The sequence below is a fragment of the Xiphophorus hellerii genome, chromosome 7 (genome assembly GCF_003331165.1).
Source record: "Xiphophorus hellerii strain 12219 chromosome 7, Xiphophorus_hellerii-4.1, whole genome shotgun sequence".
Lineage (NCBI taxonomy): Eukaryota > Metazoa > Chordata > Actinopteri > Cyprinodontiformes > Poeciliidae > Xiphophorus > Xiphophorus hellerii.
In genome coordinates, this window is record NC_045678.1 from 14,937,186 (window position 1) to 14,959,912 (window position 22,727).

General features: G+C 38.4%; 1 protein-coding gene across 2 annotated transcripts in view; it reads right to left on the reverse strand.

Moving 5' to 3' along the window:
- Positions 1 to 3,056: 3,056 nt before the first annotated feature.
- igsf3 (immunoglobulin superfamily, member 3) overlaps positions 3,057 to 22,727 on the reverse strand; it is a 110,035-nt gene continuing 90,364 nt past the window's right edge. For both annotated transcript variants that reach the window (XM_032567659.1, XM_032567658.1), the window contains exons 7-9: positions 11,524 to 11,934; positions 7,189 to 7,635; positions 3,057 to 5,467 (exon numbers count right to left, since the gene is read on the reverse strand). In XM_032567659.1, coding sequence (XP_032423550.1) covers positions 5,217 to 5,467; positions 7,189 to 7,635; positions 11,524 to 11,934 — 1,109 coding nt within the window. In that variant the 3' untranslated portion in view covers positions 3,057 to 5,216. The remainder of the gene's footprint in view (positions 5,468 to 7,188; positions 7,636 to 11,523; positions 11,935 to 22,727) is intronic.

Sequence of the window (22,727 nt, forward strand, 5' to 3'; positions counted from 1 at the left end):
AACAGATCATATCAAGTCATGCTATTTTACACCAAAATATTAAAGCTGTTCAGCCATGAAAATAAGGCTACAACACCGCCTGGAGGGATCTCAGGAGGCAGCTGTGGATGGTATTCATATCATTACCACAAAAAAAAAAACTCTATACAGACCCAGTGACAGTGGTAGCATCATGACATCACACCTCAGCCACATTCTCTCCTTCCTGGCACAAATCTGAGGAGATGAAATGAATTTTACATGAACTCTAAGGGATTTCAGAGGCGCAGCTGAAGCAGCTGTTCTGACTGTGGCACAGTTTAACCAAACTGCATCTCTGGGAATGTTTAAAATTTATGAAAGGCAGCTAGTCAACCAACAAATACGTTTTATGTCATTATTTTTCACATCAGCTTTCACTCAGCATTCCTTGCCAGTGCAAGTCAATAACGCTTCTGTAAAGCTGTCAAACAACAGTAAAAACAAATTGAGCAAATGTTCCCAGAGACTCTGAGACTTTAAAATGCACTGACTGTTTCTGAGTCATTTAATCTGTGAAGTTAAGATAATGGCAGAATGGACAGAATAAGAATAAGAATATGGCAAACAGAAGAACCTGGTACTGAAATTAGACACATGCATATTTTGTCAATGCATACATCATAGATGTAAGAAAATTTCTGTCATTGTGCATTTGTCAAAATGTGTATTACTCAAGATGTACAGCCTTAAAGATCCATTATTCTTTCACATATATCAAAGGATGAACATATTGGCTTTTCATAATAAAGAGCCCTGCAGGAGGGCCATGTGGGCCGCAAGCACCCAGCATGCCTTTATTTTCTCTTACACAGACCTATTTTCAAATACGATGGGAAAATCTGATGAGGAAAAAAACTATCTTTTTCATATAAGGAAAAACTAAAGATTAAAACATACATGAAAAATGCACACATTTGTTCTCTGTTAATACAATAAAGTATTAAAATGACAAATAAAAGCATCTTAATAGTTATAGCAAAGAACAAAATCTATTACAGTAATGGATATATTAAAATTCTCAGTAAATTAGGTAAATTAATGCAAGAGAAAAAATATATAGTTTACTCTTAGTCCTTAGCTAAAATCTAAATCAAAAAGATGTGTAGAACTTATGTATGTATGCACTGTATGTACTGTATGTATGACCAAAATTTAAAATGAAATAAGATTAAGGACAATGTGATGATTAACTCTGACTCAAATTCAAGCAAAACTAAAACCCAGATAGCGCAATAGAATAATTTTGCGAAAACAACATAGACAAATTCTAAATAAAGTTTTTAAACAGTTAATTTTCTTTTATTTGTGGTTTTCATTCATTTTCAGGTCTTAGGGTTGTTCATTCTCACGGAGAGCAACATAATGAAATACAAGAATCCTCATATGTTTTAGTTCACACAGCGGAGAAAGCCAATAGCCCATGTCCAGAAGGCCTGGGCTTTCTGGAGGGTTGATAAAATAAAAGAGTTCCATAAAATAAGACAGATTAACGCTGATGTTTCAAAAATAATCTGCATCTTTTCTTTTCTTGTTTGTAACTTTACATTGAAATTAGTGGCTTTAATGTCATTTGCAAATCCTGTTTTAAATTCTGCAAAACCTTTTTGAAAATATTACTTTATTTCTTTTGTATTTGATAAATTTTGTATGCAGCAACACATCATGAAAATGGCCAAAGGCTTGCCCTCTTTCTAACTGCCTGATTTAGAAGCGTCTGATATGTAATTTAAGTTGTCTCCATATTGGCTTGACCTATAATTACAAATGAATACTTTATTAGACTATGAATCTTAGGACACTATGCACAGCTAAAGGGCGGTGGCATCTGTCACAAGTGTTTTATCGTCCATTGTGTTCTAAATGTCACCCTAATTGTATGCATTACCATCTTGTTATATCAAAGAAAACTCAAAATTAACCAATAATATTCTGAAGCTTATAAGGTTATCCATCAAGGAAAAATCATCTATTAATAAACTATAATAAAGGGTGGCAGGCAAGTTGCCAATATTCCTCTTGGTCTAGGAAAGTGTTTATTTCTCACTTGAACTACAATGCAATTTTTATTCAGTTTTTTCTTGCAGACAAGGAAAACCTCATATGATGTATGGAAGATAATACATAGTTTAATATAGAGGATGCCTGCTGAGAAGGTACTCATCTAAACTAAGGTGAACGAGGGAGGACATACAAAATGCAATGTGCTTGCAGACAGAAACTGCGGAGAATTTATAGCCGACCTCTACATAATATTCACAGTATTCTTTTACAAACAGCTGGAACATGTTCCAGGGATCAAAGTAACAGCACTAGTCCAGATGATATTTGACAGATTCTAGTTTGTTAATATGATACATTTTTATCAGGCCTGAAAGTTATGGAGTACCACAGAATTCAATGTTTGGGCCAATTCTCTGAGTCATACTGTTGTAAACATTATAAGTTTCTTATTTGATTTCAGAGAAGACAGATGTTTTTAATCTTACAGCCAGAGAATCTGAAAAACAAACTGCTTGGTCAGTAACTGACTCATTCAGAAACAATGTAACGAACCTTGGTGTCCTCACAGGATGTGTGACTTATAAGCAGGTTTCCAGGACACCCTTCTTTCAGTTGCATAAGATTGCATTCCACTGTCCCAACTGTCTCACTCAAAATGACCCAATGCAGTTTCTGGGGTTCCTTAGACAGAAAACCTTTTACCAATTGACATAATGGTAATAAATCAAACTTCACTGCATTATTTTATTACTAAGATTGAATTAAAATGGATGCAAATAAGTCAGATTTTGTCAGTATACCTGTAGTGCTTTGAAAGAATGTCTTCTAAATTGCCTTAAGATTTTATGTTATGTACTGGAGCAATGTAGATAAACTGAACTGAATTGAGGCTGTTCTGTTTGAGATGTTTGACCAGCTCTAATACTTACCTACTACAGAAATGAATCCCATTCATAGCTTCATTCAAACTTAGATATTTTGAAACTTTAAATGAACTAAAATCATGTCCATTGCATCAGTGCTGGGAACGCAACTTGGTCTTTTTCACATAAATCTGTTTAATGAAGTGCTGCATAAAAGCAAAGCATTAAAAAGACAGTTATGAGCAATAATATCAAACACAGTCTCCACAACACCCATCCTTAAGATCAGCTATTTAAACAGGTTCAAAGGGCATCTTGGACCAGTAGTCAAATATTGGAGATGACCAGGGGCACCGGACACTGTGTCAACTCTTGGCTCAGGAAGTTCGGGAGGAAGGAGAGCGAGGGGAAGGTCGTCAGCTCTGTCACAAAAACACAAGTCTTAAAATGTTCAAAACTTTACAAAACATCAAAATTCCTCCTGTAATATTGTCATGCAATATACATGTTGACACAACTGAGACAGGTTTTTTCAAGAGTTCTCGTGTCCAGTCTGGCAGTGTACGGGTTACGCAGAGGGATTCACCTCTCTGGGCTGACAAGGTGGCACAGCTTTTCCAGCCCTCCTGCCTTACATCACGGTTATGTGGGAACCAGCTTCCGTGACTAATAATAATAAAAAAAAAACCCAAACACATCTCAAGTTTCAGTTGAAACATCCTACATAGGTGTTACATCACATTTCACTAAATAAACAAGCAAAAAAAGCGTATAAGTGAATCAATTCTTGTGACTTATTTGTTCAACTACTGTACACATAAAGCCACAGCATATTATATGTATAGATATACAGTGTTCTGACACTGAACAAACCTGACAGCCTGGTAATGAAATGCTACAAACTGCAACGCGCAGGACGGATCTAGCATTTCTACTTCTACCACATTTTCAACACACAGGCTATTGATATAATGTGCTCAATGCACACATTTTTAAGAAATAAAGAGGCAAAAATGAGAAAGTCTTACAAAGCAATGCAAAAAAAAAAGTATAAAACAATAAATACAAAATATTGTAAACTAAACGTTTATCCTTGTCAAATCATGTGCAGGTAGCATTTTTGTGTTATATTACACCTACCACACTACACATTAATAATCTTCATTGTGGCCTTTGTATTAAAAAACAAATAAATAAAAGGAGTGGTGATACAGGGCAACCAAGGAAAAGGTGCAAAAATTAAATTTCATTCAGTAACTCAGTTAATTTAATCAAAAAAAGTTGAACTTATTTAAGATCTAACAGCCAGCAAGGCCCATAAATCCACAGCGGGATGTATGCAGACATATTAATCGGCTGCCTCTGAACCCATCAGCTTCCCCACTGTCTTTTAAAACTTCAAACATTAGCTGCAGACAACAGTATTGAAAAGGAGCACTTGGCACTGAAAGAAAAAAAAAAAGAAAATCACTTATGTTTAAGTTCACACATCTTCAGTAAAAGAGACCTTTTCATTTATTCCCCATAATTTTCAGCCTCCTTTACTTTCCCTTGCCGTCTCTTTTTGGAGAGAAGGGTGGAGAAGACGAGTGGGGCAGTCTTTCACTCGGGCCAGAGTGTCTGGCAGTGTTTAAGTGGCACACCAGGACTTGTTTCAGTCTGCCAAGGCGAATCCATTGTGGAGGCAGGTGGGCCAACACACATCCTCGCTCAGGACACAGACTTGTGTGTCCTAGCCTTTGTCTCCTTGCAGCCTGGCAACGGAGCCAGCGGCTATGAAGTCAGTGGGTGCAGAGCATTGCTATGGGAACCAGCATAGTAGGCTAGGCTGTGGCTGCACTTGGATCAGTTTGAAGACTTTTCTGCATACCGTTTAATGCTGGAGTCGCCTGTAGAGTTCACTCTCTTAAATATTCTTCCCGAGACTGGCCAACGATCTTATCTGTAGTTTTTCTTCCATCTCTATTGAAAAATAGATAAATATTTATTGTAATAAAAATCAAAACGCAACTATGGGATTAGGCTTTACAGAAACTGGGAGAGGTTCATGGTACTCTCTCGCCCTTCAGTTTGCCCTCGCGCAAATAATTGTGCTGAAATGGTACATCCATCCGTGTCAGCACATCCACACACACAAACACACAGTCGTCAACATAAAAACAAACAGCCGCCAGAGTAGAAATCTTAAAACTCATTGACTATAATTCAACACGGCATTGAACAACAGTAAGGTCTGAAGGTGGAGTCCACAAAGGCTCCCTGGCATTGTGTCAGCTGAGTCCGCAATGTGCGTGAGGCAGAAAAAAGGGCGGGGGTCGGACACTCCCTTGCTTAGTCAACCGAGCCGGGGTGCAAGCTGAGTGCTGGGGGGTCCAGACAGGTGGGAGAATAGCTGAGGTGAGGCTCCTTAATCCACAGCAGGGGGGCGCCATTCTTGCCCTCCTGGCTCTTGTTGTTGTTGCGACCTTTGTAGCGCACGACCAGCAACGCAATGAGAAGGATGCCAAAGATGGGGAAAGGGTAGAAGAAGAGGAAATAGAAGAGGGACTCGTTGGAGCACACCACTGACTGTATGGTGGAAACTGGGGGCAAAGAACAAACAATTCAAAATGGTTAGCATATACAAAGTAGCACAGTGAAGCATTTTCTAAACTTGCATTAAAGTTGAAAACTTCAATTTTTTCAGTTTGTCTTTTGTCGTCTTGTACTCCTTTTCATGCCCCCATGTCATTTGGTGTGTTCATACTTCCATTTGGTACCCATAAAATAACTTATTACCTGAAATCCACATAGCTTGTTTTTCTTTGTTCTTACGTGTGTATTTATTTTGGTATTAGTACCTAATCTTGGCCAACTGACTATAAAATGACAGATTAAACCAAATCAACCCTAAGCGACATCCTACCGTTAATATGTTTTGTCTAATTAGAATTAACAGCATGTCCTTACAGCGAATCCTCTGTTTCTGAAGACAATATGAGACATCCACATGGTGGGTAGGAATTGACATTTAGAAAGAGCAAAATGTCCTGTGGCAGATTTCTCCATATTATATTTAGAAAAGTCAGGTGTGACAAAGCAAATCTACTTTATAGATACAAAATGGAGGAGTGAGACAGCTAGTGCACACTCTGAATCTGAGGTTTGAAAAATTGGCATCACTGGGGGTTGAAATAATGATAAAAACAGAACATCATTTTAGAAAAATCATATTAATGTTATAAATATTATAGAAGTTTAGTTGACTCAAACCTGCTTGTCTACTCATCAAATAGTCAGGGTCACATGTGTTTCACCTTTTTGTTGGTCAGAAGCCAATAAATTGGTGAGCAGAATTTTTGACCTCTCAGAAGCTACCTGTATATGTTCAGGAGAACAAAAACTCTCACAACAAATCTTTTCTACAGGGTTGACAACAGTGACAACGGTTGAAGCTCAAAAGGGTAAACTGAACAGTTGGGTGTGCTGTGGTGGCGCAGGGGTTAAGCACAACCCACATATGGAGGCCTTAGTCCTCGGCGCGGCTGTCACAGGTTTGATTCCCGGCCTGGCGACCTTTGCCGCATGTCTTCCCCTTTTCTCATTGCTCACTTTCCTGTCAACTAACTATCAAATAAAGGCCACGAGAGCCAATAAAACTTTTTTTTTTTAAATGAACAGTCTTGCTCTCTTGCAGCCTGAATGAGCCATCAAGATGTTTCTACGATGTCCTTGTGAATGGCTTTTTACATCCCTGTACTTAACATAACATCATCTTTTTTGCTACATATTTAAGTGTATCCTATTCATGGGTAAAATTTATGCATCTTCTTCAGTATCAGCTTCCATGTCTGAGTGTTGTTACTATGACCTAATGGGTATGGTGCATTGCCTGAATGGAAAAGGTCAGATTTTTGAGCTTCCAATCATCCAAACACTGGTCCAGTTGATCAAGCTGGGAAAAGTTAGACTTACAACCCATACCAGCTATGTAAAAGATCCAACTGGTTGATAAAAATTAATATTTATGTGCTTTATGGCATTTGGATAGAGCTAATTTGTTTTCTCTCTGACTGGTATTTGTTCACTAGATTGTTTTCAAATCAAATCTGAGGTAATTAGATTTGCCCTCAATGTTAACTCTGCTTTTGATTAGCTGTTCAGAGGAATAACACAGATTGTGTAATTAACTACATTGTTTGAACTACTTGTTTATAAATTTTCCTTCACCCCTTTCCCTGAATTAATTACCTACATTTTTTTCCTTTGATCAGTGTCACAGACACACGCGGAGGCTTTGAGGATTTTGTTACCAAGGACTCACCTTGCTGCAGTACATTGACAATGGTGACACCAGAATTATTGGTGGCAAGGCGATACCATTCATTGCGAGGGTTGAGAAGCCACTCCTCCACATGGCAATAGTAACGACCAGCGTCTGCTGGCCGGGCTCCGTGAATGGTCAGGCTGTACTGGTCAGAAGTAGTCCTCTCAAACTGAAAGCGCGAATTGGGCCCATTGTCGTCAGGGGGGCTGCAGTTTCCATTTCCAAAGATGGCGTCATGGCCGATGGAAAACACACAGTCCCGCTTATTGTCGTCTTCCCCTGGCTGGTCCTCGATGTCCTCGTCATCAGAGCGATCCACGTACCAGAACACAGAAAAGCGCGAGTCGGGAGACGACTGGCTGAAAATATTGCAGCCCAGTCGAATTGAGTTGGACTCCTCCACTGTCACGTTATTCTCAAGCTCATCAACACGTAGTTGAGGCTCTGCAGAAGTTCCCCAAGAGAGAAGGAATAAAGGAAGACAATTTATGTTAATAAATGCACATATAGTTCAAACAGGGAAGGTGATTTACGTGTACTAATTCACAACTATTGGGCTAATTATGCAATGTTGTCAATTTGGCATTTTCAAAAGTGTTGTAAACGTGGATCCCATTAAATTATACTGCACAGCTAAGTTATTACAGTTACTAAACCCAAAAGGGAAACCTTCATATTATTTAGTTTAATTACAGAGTTATTGATGATCAGATCTTTGAGCTAATCAAAACCAAAAATAAAATTTCTTATAAATGACTGTGCACTGCAGGGTATAAGCATGGCATCATTTTGCATGGATTGCTTCATCACAGGACTGTGCCATATCTACTGACCAATTGAGCACAGTGATACCAGGTTTGGGCGATTTGGCAATGAGTATAGGTGCCAGGTTTTGATAGAAAAGAAAATCAGCATCTCCATAAGGCCAAGGAATCAGAGGAAATAATAATATAACAGATAATCGAGTTGATAAAACACAGTGGACGCACAGGAGCAGATTTCATGCTTGAAGTCAAGGAGCTTGGATTATATTAATTTCCACTCTTTCTCCACATTCTGGGAACTTGAATTTCATATTAAATTTAACATTTACTTCCATCAGAAAAGTGGATTTTTGACCACTGAGCAGCAGTACAGCCTGTTTTCGTCTTAGCCCAGGTAAGAGGCTTCTGAAGTCATTATCCGGTTTAGGTGAGGGTTGATACATGGAGCAACAGCTGTAGCCCATATCCTGGATAAGTTTGTGTAGTGGTTCTTGAAACACTAATGCCACACCTCATTAATCTCCCCAAAACCTGTGCACCTTATTTTACCACACATTTTCCTTTTACTCAACTTTCTATTAACTACCTTGGACACATCAGTCTTTGAAGAGCCAGCTTCTTCAGCAATGACCTTTTGTGGCATAACATTTTGTGAAGTCAAAATCAATCAATCAAATTTTATTTGTATAGCACATTTCAGCAGCAAGGCATTTCAAAGGGTGAAGGGTGTCAATAACTGTCTGCTGGACACCTGTCAAGTCAGCAGTTTCCATCATTATTGTGGTTGCCGTAATCGTAATGTAATAGACTTTTATTTATAAGTAAAGTTCTAATTTTCTGAAAAACTACATTTTGGGATTTTACTAGCTGTAAACCGTAATCATCAAAATGAAGAGAATCAAACGCTTGAACTCAATTGTGTAATTAATCTATATAATAAAGCAATTTAATCTTTTGAACTGAATTACTCAAATAAATTAACTTTTCAATTGTTTTCTGATTTTCTGAGATGGATGAATATATAAAAAGAAAAACGTACATTTTTTAATATTTACTTACAAAATAATGAAGAGATACAATAATTGCATCCCTAAAATGAACTAATTTAAACATGTTAACATAATAAAATAGTCATTTCTGCATGTGTTACAGGAAATGGAGAAACAAAAGACAAAATTAAATCAGACTCACTATCCCGCCTGCAGCCAGCACCAGTCTTTCCGCTTCCCAGCAGGTTTGGATCCAACCTCAAGGCTAGTTTGTCTGTCTGCATGGATGTGCTACAGCCCTTCAGGGGTGGTTCTATGACCCACTTCCCCAGCAATTTAGAAAAAATGGGGCAATAAAAACTTGGCTTATAATGGCTTTTTCTCACACAATGTTTGGAACTGACTTCTTGTTAAACCAAAATGAGGCGCAGAAAGACAGCAGGGGTGGAAAAACTGCTAATTCCTGCAGCTTCAGAGGATGTTGTAACAATAAAGTAAAACCCATCTCTGCCTTCAAAAGTTAAAATCTATAATAAACAGTTTTGTGTTCCTGTAATGCATCTTATTTCAGAAGATATTTGAAATTCTTGGAACACCACCAAGGGGTACCCAAATTACAGGTAGCTGACTATGAATTTATCATAGACAGCTACTCTATGATCAATTCAGGAACAATGGGCCAAAAAGAGATCTCTCTCTCAGAGAGATTAAGAGATACGAGCTGAATCATGCTCAAAATAACTCTGATGAGGTGGGATGTCACGGTGTGGGTGGAAGTAGATACATCATCACTTTAAATCACTATTTTTCAGTACTGGACAAGTGGATTAGCTTGTCCATCAGTGCCTGGGAGTTTTCCAATTTTTTAATCTTCCTGAGCTCTGACTGGGGCAGATGTTAGGTTAGAACCATTAAGGTGCAGAGCAGAACATGTTGGGAGTCGGTTGAAAATATGAGTGAAATAATTGTAACATTAAATAGGTCATTAATGTAGCACAATACTGAATATACTAAATGTGCCAGAAACGTTTATCAGGAAAGAAGTTAATGTGAAATAAGATCTCTCTGTCATTACACAGTGCTCTTATTGGTAGTGAACAAAATCTGCAAGCTAAAACGCTTTTAAGTCAAACTTTTACACTTTTTCTTTATACAGAAAACAACTTCCAGCATTTACCACTAAAAGTATCAGCTTGGCCTCTGTGTGCACATGTCAGTTTATGCTGATTAGTGAGGCAATTTACACAGTTTACATATAGATTTGATTTGAAAGCAGTTCCTGAGATGCTGTTTCCACGAGTGGTGATGAGCAAAAGACCCCTTCATCTTTCTGCTGCAGGCAGCCGCCATCTGCAAAGCTGTGAAAAGTTTTCTTCAGTGTTTTTTTTTTTCTTTCCTGAGTGACAAATTCAGCACTGTTATAACACTTAAGGAGATGATTGAGATTCAGTTCTTTTCAACGTTTCTGTCCAAGGCTGTTTACTGTACACGTGAAGTGATCATGTCGAGACAAAGTATATGGTGAGATGAATCAAGCCAACACCGCACTAAAGAGTGTCAAGCTAAAATGTGCCATTATTTCTAGTATAAATGTTATGCTTTGTAGTTCATAAAAACATGAGCTTTATTTGTTAGACCATAGAGAATGATCAGATTTCATTGGGTCAAACTATAGAGGAGCAGAAACATGGGTTCGCATTACAACTTGTAGTTGGGAGCAAGTATTCCTTTTGCAACATTGTTTCACCTTTGCACCTGATGGGGCAGAAAATAGGTTTTCCCAGGAAAAGAACAGAAAATCAGAAGAATGAAGTCACAGCTGAATGCACATCTCTAAAGACCGCAGAGACACATATTGTCTTTAAATTACTTGAGATGCAATTTTAACATTTGATGTATTTATTTATTGAAAAGAAACATACACCTCGTTATTTTTTCAGGGGTGCTGCAATCAAAATTTGACAAAGATCTAGCTGCATACTAAAAAATAAAACATCAATAAATCTAAATGAAAGCAACCTTTAAGAACAAGAGCAAATGAAATTGATGGAAATAAGCTACCAAAGTCCAGAATGCAAATGATAGGAGATGACAAATAATGAATATGTAAACTGATAGATGTTCTAAGTAAAGAATTTTATACATATAGATTTATAATATTAAAGATTTTATTGATTAATAGATGAATGACGACTAATTAATTGTCTGACTGTGAATTCAATTTAGAGCGCTTAGGTTTAACTACGATTAGGAATAAACTGTGAACATGAATTATTTGATTTTATTGCTTTTAACCAAAATTCTTAAAAAAGGGTGACCTGGCACAACAATTTTGATACTGTACTATATTAAATCCCTGCATGCTGTCATGTGTAACCTGTGTCCCTCTGCTATTTGTTGGCTTGGAACAAACATGATGGCGAGCCAACCAGGCGTCAAACTTTGAATCTTCTGATCCTTAGAAATATTATCCATGGCAACACTGACCCAGCTCCCAGGATTAAAGTGTCAGCTCATGCTTCACTCATTCATTCATTCATTGAAATGACCTTGAACAAGAGGAGCACTTTTAGCCTCACCTGGTTGTTTGACAAGAACCCTGGTGTAGCCTGAGGTATCCCGGGAGAGTCGATACCAGGCTCCATCTGGGTCACTCAGCCACTCCTCCACCAAGCAGTAATATGTCCCAGAATCACTGCTCTCTGCCCTGTTCAGAGTCAGTGCATAGAGGCGAGGTGAGAGCCTCTCTGCCTGGACCCGCCGCCTCAGTCTCTCTTCGTCTGCGTAGGCGCCGTACTCAAAGGCCCCTGTACGTTCGATCCTCAGCAGGAGTTCATCGGTTTCTGACCCCGCTGCCCGTCTTATGTACCATAGCACAGCATGTTGGGAGTCCTGGCTGGTCTGGGAGGTGATTGAGCAATTGATCCTGACCCTGCTGTCCTCCTGGTACACCAAAGACTGGTTGTTCTTTTGCACCTTTAGCCTACTCTCTGCAAGGAAACAGAAAAAGCAGGGTTGGGGGGTGGAGAAGAAAAAGCCAACAGTCAGCTCTCTGGTTATAAAGAATATGATCAGTGGTGACAGGTACATATCGAAATTTCTGTTTTGTGACAAATTACTTAAAATGCGGTTTATTTCTGGTGGCAGGAGGGCAGAAAATGACTGGCGAAGCGTGGGTGAGTTCAAAAGTTGACAAAGATAAAGACAGACAAGAAGAAGAGGTGAAGTGAAAGAAGAGGGAAATGCCAAACAAGTCAAAGTCAGGGTGATGGGAAGTCTGTTGAAAATGCAGACCAGAGAAAGAGACAAGGGTGATAGATTGTAGGGAAGGATATTATTAGGTAGAAAACAAGACAAAATCAGAGCAGGAGGTCCTATCAGTCTGCCAGAAAGAAAACGAAGAAGTAATGCATCTATAAAGTCAAGCAGGAGAGAGAGCAGTACGAGAGGAGAGGGAGACGACAGAGAGGTGTGACCAAAATGCCAGGAGGAAGCTGAATTTTTTCTGAGTGCTGTGACAGGATTGGTTACACTGACATCGGTTGCGGGATAGGATTAGCTGCAGGTACATCAGGTGTGACCGCCATGAGAGCCCCACTGTCAAACGCTCAGGGGGGAGAGGATTAGTTGAAAGCGTGCAGAACACACAGAAGTGCACCCACACACACATTCACACAGGTACACACACGCACATACACATGCATACATATACACACATCCTTGACACAAGACATGGCAAAAGAAGCAAAAGAAAATTAAGAGAAATTTGAAACAATATCTACAGTAGCTTATGATTCTAAGGCAAAATTATTTTCTCCAGCTGTGCTTAGTTTTTCATTTTGTGAGAGAAATTAAAAAGGTTCTTGAGAAGATGTTGGAAACCCCCCCAAAAAAACATTTATTTTAGTTATCTTTAAAAATATTCAGTTTATATATTTTCTAGATATTTTCATTGAAATTGCGCAGATATTTACACCAAACGTCCAACTCTAAAGTTCTATGTATGTTCTATCAACCTTAAAAACACTTTCTTTCATAAAAATAATTCCAATTAGCCCTGAAAATCTGATGATGGTAATGAAGCCACATACCAAAAATAAAACATGAAACTTAATTTAAGTAGTGAATCGAATAATTGTAATAACCCAAATGTAAACTACCTTGAGAATATAATTAAATGTTTAAAGATTAACATATTTTTTACTCTTTACTTTGTGTAAAGCGAATGGGAATAAAAAAAATACAAATGTGATGACCTTGAACTGATACAGAATAACTTCAATACTGAGATCAGAAAGCTTTGTAATTTAGTACTTTTGTCAAAACAGACAGCTGAGGAAAAAGTTATCTGCTGTCAGAAAAGAACTTCTAGATTTTAGAGCTCACACAGACACAAAACAGACGCAGGAAAAAGAACACCTATCTTTAGATCTGAAATATTATTTCTGCTACAAACACTCAAACAGCCCTGAAATAGCACATTATTTGCATAAACATAAGTGGGAATGGGTAAATGTCTTACATTCACCAGAATGGAAGACTGCTTGGTATTTTTTTTTGTTCATGTAACGCGTGAATTTTAGGTTTAAAGGTAAAATAAATTAAATGATCTACTTTATTAGGACTTTTTTGATAGACTAATATAAAGTATCAAATGGAAGGAAAATAATAAGGGGTTTTAATTTTTTTTATATACAAATGAAAGATGAAGTGTTTGTATCCATTTCCACCAAATCAACACTTTATAGAACCACCTTTTTCTGCAGGTTTTTTTTTTTTTATGATATGTCCATGCCAGCTGTTCAGATATAAAAACTGAGTTTCTGCACTTTCGTCTAAAAAACTCTGTGAAAATAGGTAGACAGCACAAGTGAACATCAATCTCCAGGTCTTGACAACAATTCAGAGTTTCTGTCTGGACCTTTACAAGATCCAGAGATCTTGTAAGATCAATATACTTTGATCTAAATCCTTCCATTGTAGCTCTGGCTGTATGTTTATGGTTGTTGTCCTGATGGAAGGTAAACCTCCATCCCAGCCTAAACTCTTTTGCTGCAGCCAACATATTTTCTTCCGGTACTGCCCTGGTTCTCTCTATTATTTTCATTAACTCTGATCAGCTTCTCTGTCCCTGCTGAACAAAAACTCCCACAGTGTGACGCTGCTAGTCTTGTTTAAATGTAGTGTTGAAGGCTATGTTCACTGTTAGCATTCCACCAAACAACATTTTTCATGAACAGATTTCATACTGTGTGCCATGTTTCAGATGTTTGCCACGTGTTCAATGACTAACAGTCCTCTTTTAGTAATGGTTTTACCTTGACCCTCTTCCATAAAGGCTGGATTTATGATATGTGATATATATCTCTGTACTATCTCCAGTGGTATTATGAGACTCTTGGCTGCTTCTCCAAACTCTTTCAATTTCAGATGATGGACTGAAGTGTGCTCAAAGATGATCAGATCTGGGCATGATGTTTTAAAAACTAAAACTACATTCATTTTAAACTTTCCAACAACCATAAAACTCAACATTCAGTTGTGTTGCTTGGTCCTCATGCAGTTGCTTGTTTATTAATGTTCTCCAACAAACCTTTGAGGCCTTCACAAAACAGCTGTATTTATAGTGTAACTAAATTTTACACTGGTATGTTGTATATAATTAGATTACTTCTGATCAACTTGTGATGAAGGTCTGCAATGGGGATCAGGTTTAAGGGAGCTAAATAGGAAGCTACTTTGAAAACTCTGTATCAACATTCCTTCACTTCACAGTCATGAACTACTTTGTGTTGGTCTAATTAAAGTCCCAGTGACAAAATGTGAAAAAGCTCAAAAGGTCTGAATACTTTTGAAAGTCACTGTAAATGTATTGCTTATTTGCTACCTAATAGTTTCTCAGCTCCTTCTGCTGTAGTCCATGCAGGGTTTCGGCTATAACAGGCCGGCTGATCGACTGCCTACGGTCACAGCCATCTGCTGAGAAAACCTCATCTTTATCCACAGATTGGTGAGCGTGGTCGACCGACTCCTGTTTGTAGTGCTTCATATATATATATATATATATATATATATATATATATATATATATATATATATATATATATATATATATATGCATAGTGATAAATATTGCATAATTTTGGGTGCATTTAAAAGACACATGGTTATGAGGCATTGCCAGACCACCCTGTTGTGAACCAGTATTTCAAGCTAGCATCTCAAATTACTCATCATCGCCATTGCTTCTCTACCCACCACATTCAAGAAGCTGAAAACATCTCCATCTGGAAAATGTAGCACCCCGTGGAATGCTGGCAACCATTTTCCTCTTCTTTTTTCAGGAGAATTACCTCTGAACCTCCTGAAGTGAAAGCATGCAGAATGGGATTGGCACGAGACAAAGCAACGCTCTGCAGTTCCCATTTGAAGTTTGGATCCACAGCCGGGAGAAAAACTGGGGGCTGAAAGCCTGTTGCCGTGCACGAGTGTTTAAAAGAAATTCCCTTTCTAATTTAAAATAAGCAAATTACTTAAGCCCTATTAGGTGGCATCATGAGCTATTAAAAGTTATTATTACCAAGGACTCACTCAAGCACAGACTGATGGGACAAACAGAATGGAGAAACAATGAGCCAATAAGCCAGAGGAGACATAAAAGGGGAAGGAATGCTTTCCGTTTTATGCTCCAAAAGGACTTCAGAGTCTCAGGTCCCTGCTGAATCTCGCTGCTGTGAAAGCAGCTTCACAGAACAGCCTGTCAAATCCGATGACATGTGTCCTTTTCCACAGAGAATGAAGTTTTTCCTATCAACTACAGTAAAGCCCAACAGCCACTTACAAAAATGCAATTGTTGACAGAATCAGCAATAACTCAATCTGAAGCGAGTATAAATCCAAGTAAAGACTATTCTTTGTTATAATGCAGATGCTCTTTATGTATGTTCAATAAAGAGCAAAATTACCTCTGTGTTTGAAGGTCATCATGGCAATCAATATCCGTTTCTGGTTCCATTACATACATTCATGACTGTGCTTCTGTAGCAAGAAGTGCCCATCCACAAAGTGACATGAATCCAATATCAACAGTGCTTGCTTTTACATCTAAAAGGTAGTTCCTGTGTAAGTCAAGCTTAATTAGACATATAAGTTGTTTGAAATGTACAAGCTTTGACTGCCATTCAAGAAAACATTTTTGTTTAAACTTTATCCTTGAGAATAATGGTTCAGAGCCTTCAGTATTGTTCACCTACTGTTTCCAGGGCAACCGTGAGCCTTAGATCACCATTGTGAAGTAAGTTTGAGGAACTCACAGATTTCTTCCTCCAGCAATAGAGAGGGAAGGCACAATTACCCAAGGTTAGGATTCATATAGCATACAACAATTATATATAGACTTTTTATATTACACAAAGCTGTTCACAAGTATTGTTTTGAACAAGTCTCAAGTCTCTAATGACTGAAATTAGATTCACAATGGAGGATAAATATGGGCTAAATAATAACGTTGCATTCAAGTGGGTGAAATTTTAAACCATGCAGTGTTTTGTACATATCACATCAATATTTAACAATTCTCTTTGTTTTCAGAATTTTTTTTTCAACATGCAAAGAAGCTGTTTTGCATGTAAACAGACTTAAATATTCGTTTCCTGGCAGATATTAGTTTGTTTTGTTTAAAGCTTGCAATTCCACCCAATTCCTTTTTTTCTACCAACGACTGTAGCACAACACTAGTAAGAAACAAATCTTCTGCAGGTTCCAGCAGAAAATTAAGGTTTTACAAGATTATCACCATTTATGCTTCAAAGTACATGTGTTTAACATCCATGTCATTATGTTTGTATTAAAATAAACAAGTTTTTGTCAAAGATGATGATGCATTTACACGAGTTCTTAGTTTTGATGCATTTAATCAGTAGTGATCTAAACAGTTTATATATAATATGAAAATGCTGCTGCTGGTTATCTGTTACCCTCTAATGAAGCTAAAGTTAGCCTCTAGGAATTTTCCATCTGTGCTAAGCTAAAGGGCTATTTCACAGTTTTTAATGAGCCTGATGTTCCTTTGATCATCTTCCTTAAAAATCTAAAATAATAACACTGGACTGGTCAGACCTGAACCAGATAACTACACTGAACAGAGATGATTTAAATCCTAAATATTTATGAAACCTTTGTAACTTTTGAATTAGACAAGCATAAAAACCACAATATATGGATTAGTCAAACCTGGACTAAGTTACCCAACACTGATTATAGATTCTTTAAAACAAACTGTGACTTTTGAAACCCTTTTTTTTGTTTGTTTGGTTTTTGTTTTTTTTTACAAAAATTCAATCTTAGCAAATGATTGTGTACTTTCATCCTGTGAGCTGGATGTGTCATTACACCACTACCTAATTCATAAACTTAAAATACATTACCTTCCTTTGATGGATTATGAGAGGATTTAAGATGCAGAACATGCCATTATCCAACAACATTCCAGTTGCTTTGTGAGCTTGTTCCACAAACTCCCCAAACCCAATCAGTAAAGCCTCTAATTGCTCTCTGAAACTCGTTCTCACCCTGTTTTTATGTGTGCCTAATTGGTCTAGTGTAATGGCCGCAGAAAACAGCATGGTTGAAAACAAAGCCGCTCGTATTCCTCTTAGAGAGGAAAGAGCCAGGCAGATGTAAGCAATCATCTGCATTTGTTTGTCTGTGTGAAAGATTGCTTCAAAAGTAGCTGGTGAAATTTCGCACAATTGCTCTGGAAGGTGGGGCATCAACTGCAGCACAAAACCAGATAGTTTCTTTGAAACTGAGAGACACAGTGTTCCCTGAATGCCACTGTAAAAGCTTTTTTTTTATCAGAGGACTTGCACAAAGTCTATAAATAACAATCCTGTCCGACTGTACCCAAACCTCGGGCTTATTGTTTACGAAGCCCGGTTGATGAAAACAAGTCGGAGTCTTGGGGATGAAGGGGTGTTCTACTGTGCCACTTCAGAGCACACCAGTCACAGCTTTTACTCTCTCACTCACACTTGTAACAAAATTTTAGGTTAACTTCAAAGGAGCTGTAAAACTTCCTGGCTGAGTGTTCAGAGAAGGATGTGGCCCGAAATGGTAAATCAAAGGCTGTGCTATCCTTTACTGTTTCCCAGGGAGGAAAAAAAACGTGATTCATTTTATGTTTCTGTTCTGCGATGCCGCTGCCGTTGAAATCTTTTAATACAGGACAGGCTGTGGCTCTCACTTAAGCCTCTCATCTTTTGCCCCCATCACAGTCTGTCACTCTTGTCTAATCAGCCCTGCATAAATATTCAGCAGACTAACCTGTGGGTTCATGACTATTAACGAGGCCTAAATGAAGCGCGAACATCAGAAATGTGGTTCAGCGCTTCTAGTTTAATATGTCCTGAAACATCACGGAGCTGAAATTCATCCACCGGGCAACAAATCTACTTTCATGTTTCAAATTTAAAAGATGAAATAATATGAAGAACAAAGACGTGAATTAAAGATAAAACAAATTGACAAGTTTTTCTAAAGACACAAAAATAAACAAAAAGCTATGGGTGAATATCATCAAAAAGAACTGATATTGACATCGAGAGAGATGTGTGCAAAAGAAATGAAAAAAAAAGTGTCTAAAAAACAGGAGTGAGATGTAAAAGACAAAGTGAGAACGACGTCTCGCCTGCTGCACCTTTAAGGACGCTGACGCTTTCAGCATTTAGCACTGCCCTCGCTTATCCAGCATTGGGACAAGACCGAAGGTTTCAGTTGCACCCTGATCCTCCAAGAGGACAGCTCACGTTGGCTTGGCACTATCCGCAGCAACTTCACACAATAAAAAAAAAGAAAAAAAACGACACAATGACCTTACTGAACTTCTGAAACAGGAGGAGTACAGGGCAGGGCAGGCCGAACGAACGTCGGAAGTAATGAAAGACAGAGTTTCCTCTGAATGAAAAGTGGCTTCCTTTGGAGAGCTTGAAGTGTAATTTCTATGCTAATGACTGTGATGTATCTATGATCCCATTGTGTCAGAAGGATATTACCACGACTCATCGCTGGCTGAGTTAAATATGGATATCTATAGGCCTTTTCACTAAAAAGCCCCGTTTTGAGGCACCTCTGGTCATTCACAGACCACCAATCAAGCTGCTCATGTCCCGTTTCGATGCTCGCTTAGACAAAGAACCATAGGAGATGCATACCATGAAAAGATCTTCATGTCATTCTGTTTTTAAATGAATAATTCTGGACCGATTTGGTGCTACAATCTTTAAGTGACTGGCTATATTTAACGCTTCAAATGCAAGAACATCTTTTTACCATTTGTAAAATAATTCACCTTATCTTCTTCATCTGGCCATAACACATGGTTGCTCACACTGAACCTGGTTGTGTATAAAGTTCCTTCATGTTAAAATGAGGCAGTTCATCTCCGGAGCCACCTGCTACACTGTTGATAAGGATGAGTCATTGCTGAAATCTCAACGACTTCCAATCAGCCTTTTTACTTATATGATCTGCTGAATTTGATGCTATTGTAGTATAACTTAAATTTATTAGACTGTATGTAATTGGATCTAAATCCTGTACAAAGCTTTGTTGAAAAGACATGAAGAAGAAGCTGCCATCTGTCTTTACAAGTTATAAATCCACTTGATAAATAAAATGTAAGAAGTAATCCTTATAAATACATCTACTGATGTCTGAGTCAAACTAAAAAGCTGTTAAACTTGATCAAATTTAATGAAAAATGCCTTTTTCTTGTGTGTAGTCTAAAATCTGTACAAATAGCCCTAAGAAATCTCCCCAATATCCCACCCCCGCAAAAATTATGCATTTTGCAAAAGGGATCATCTCCTTGGAACATTTTAAAGTAGTAGTCTGTTAATGCATATTAGAAAAAAGAGATATAATAATCTCAAATCATTTTGCATTTAAAATTGGGAAAGCATGGTGTACATTAGTATTAATCCCCCTTCAATCTGATACCCTGAAATAAAATTCAGTGCAAAGAAAAGCCATAAGAAATTACCCCTTTTTACATGGAGTCCATTTGCACACAATTTAACCTCAGTTTAAGTGCAGCTGTTTGTTAACTCCTCAAAGGTTTGATATAGAACATCAGTGAACAAATGAACCAAATAACAGTAGAGATGTGAAGAACAACAAGTTTAAAACAAAGTTAGGGCAAAACACCTAACTTCTCAATGAGTATTGTTCAAGCCATTGTCTGAAAATAGAAAAAGTGTGAAACAACTGCAAAACTACCAAGAAATGACCATCCACTTAAACTGAAAGTCCAGGCACAGAAAGCATTCACAAAAATGCAAGCAAGAGGCTTATAGTGTCTTCGGAAGAACTGTGGAGGTGCTCTGATCAGATGGGAACATCTGTCGACAATTAGTGGTGCATTCAACAAATCTGACCTTTATGGAAGAGTGCCAAGATAAAAGGCATAGCTAAAAAGCAACACTGAGTCATGTTTCCAGCGTACCAAAAGCTACATAAAGGTTACAACAAGCATACAGGAGATGAAACTCTGGTCAGATATTACCAAAATGTGACTCTTTTTGTGGTGGAAATCCAACACTGACATGAACAACACATCCTTCCCACCATGATACAGAGGTGGCAGATGAGGGGATGCTGTTCTTCAGCAGGATTAGAGAAGCTGGTCAGAGTTGGTGGTGACAAAATGGATACCCTAAAAGATGAACTACATTACTGCCAACGGGGGTGAAGTACAAATGCACTTTTTTTTTTTTTTGTCTGCCTGTCTGTTAGGATAAACCTGGACGGCAGATCTAGAAGGAGTGGGCAAGAGGAAATTTTGCAGGGAAACTCTGGGAAACTCATGACCTAAAGTATGAGCATGAAGGGGGAGCATATTAGAGACACATTAGACTGAGCTTGTCTGCATGACTTTGTGTGTTTTGGAAGGAGGTCTGCCAATAAGCATAAAACATAAAATACTCATTATTCACACAGAACAGTGGTTCTTTTGTCAGTGCAGTCTGCAGAATGACAAGCACTGTGTGTGTATGTACGCGTGTGCTCAGGAAGAAGCTCCAACCATTAGCCACTGATTTACATGGGGAGCAACTGTACTGTATCTGGCTCTGAGTTACGACTTCAATTACAGCAGCAGCAGGACTCAAAAACGTGCACACGCGCACACTTAGGTGCTTAAGAGAGATAGAGGGGCACAGGGAATCTCATTGTGTTGGCAGACTGGGCCGAACAAGGAAATGAAGCCCAGATTGGATTAGCTTTGACAGAAAAATGTGCCTGTGTGAGGGTCATAACAGAGAAATGTGAGGGGGGTTTTTGGAGACAGGGAAGACACGACTAGGAAGGAACCTGACCTTGAATGCCTGAAACAGACATAATTAATCAAAAGCCTTTTATGAAATTATTTTCTGTTTCAGTGCACCCCCCTCCAAGCCTCTATTTATCACACGCCATGACCTTCTGTGGTCCTGTGTGAATGCAAAAGACTGACAGGTCTCTGAGTGCATTCTGATTATTTGAATATGCGAAGTATAAACTGTCGGCAGAACAGTCAAGTGGTGTGTGCACTCGGGTGAACTTAGAGGAATGATAAAGACAAACAAACTACATCCGTCTGCAACCAAAAACGAGAAAAGATTTACCACTCTGCCACGAACAATAACACCGGGAAAAAAAAAGCTGTATGACTGCAATACACTTATTATTCACGCAATAATGAAAGCTATTTGAGGAAAATGTAAATATAATAGAGAGAATGTTGCAGGGGAGGAGGTGGAGGAAAGTAGGGAATTATAAAATATTGAAAAATCACAGGAGTGAGAAAGAGGCTGGGGGCGTGAGGAGGGGAACATGCAGCTGAGTGGGAGTGAAGGGGAAGGAAGACATTAGGGAGCTTACAGAGGGAGTGAGGACAAAATATGGAAAAAGCACGGAGTGGTAGCGAGTGAAGATGGAATAGATGAGGCCGTAATGAAGATCGACAGCTCCAATTCATGCCCTGATGAGCGGGAATCTCCAATTATTGCTTTGATGTAAACACCATCAATAAATGCTAAGTGGTAGCTACATCAGTGGCATGAAAATAGAGCACATCTAGACGATATTATAGGAAGACACACTTTATTAACAGGGAAAAAGCATATGAGAATCTGGGAAAAGATGGTGGGAGGATTATGTGACTAACTCAAAGCAGGAGTCACTCAAAGGAGAAGTAAAAAGAAGGCTTCGTGATGTTTGACTGAGTGAGTTAAGGTAGTCGGCAAAGAGTAGGTGCGAGAGAAGAGATGACAAAAAAAAAAAAACTCAAAGTGGGACACCTCCCCCCCAGTTATAACCATCATCTTTCTAACTCAGCCAATAACCAGACTGTCTTAATATCTCGCTCCCCTTGCCAGACTCACACGCACTGACGCGCATTTGCACACACTCAAATGAAGATGAAAGAAAAAAAAAACCCTCATTGATCTCCCCAAATTATCATTAATCCAAACGGTGCTTCTATTAGAGAAGATTCTGCATAATTAGTTTTGGGCAGTTTTTTTGTCTCCTGGCGTTCATGTGCATCTTGCTGTGTGTGTGTATGCCGGTGTAGTTTGGGGTTATGAGTAGATGATATTAGATTGTGTACCAGAGATGGGGACTTCCCTGGTGATCTGCCATGCTGAACATGTGTTTGCCATTATTGCATTTCAGAAAGAGACAAAGAGAAAACTCAATCAGCTGAAATCTAATCATTCCTGCGCTGTATGTGAGGCTGCATATT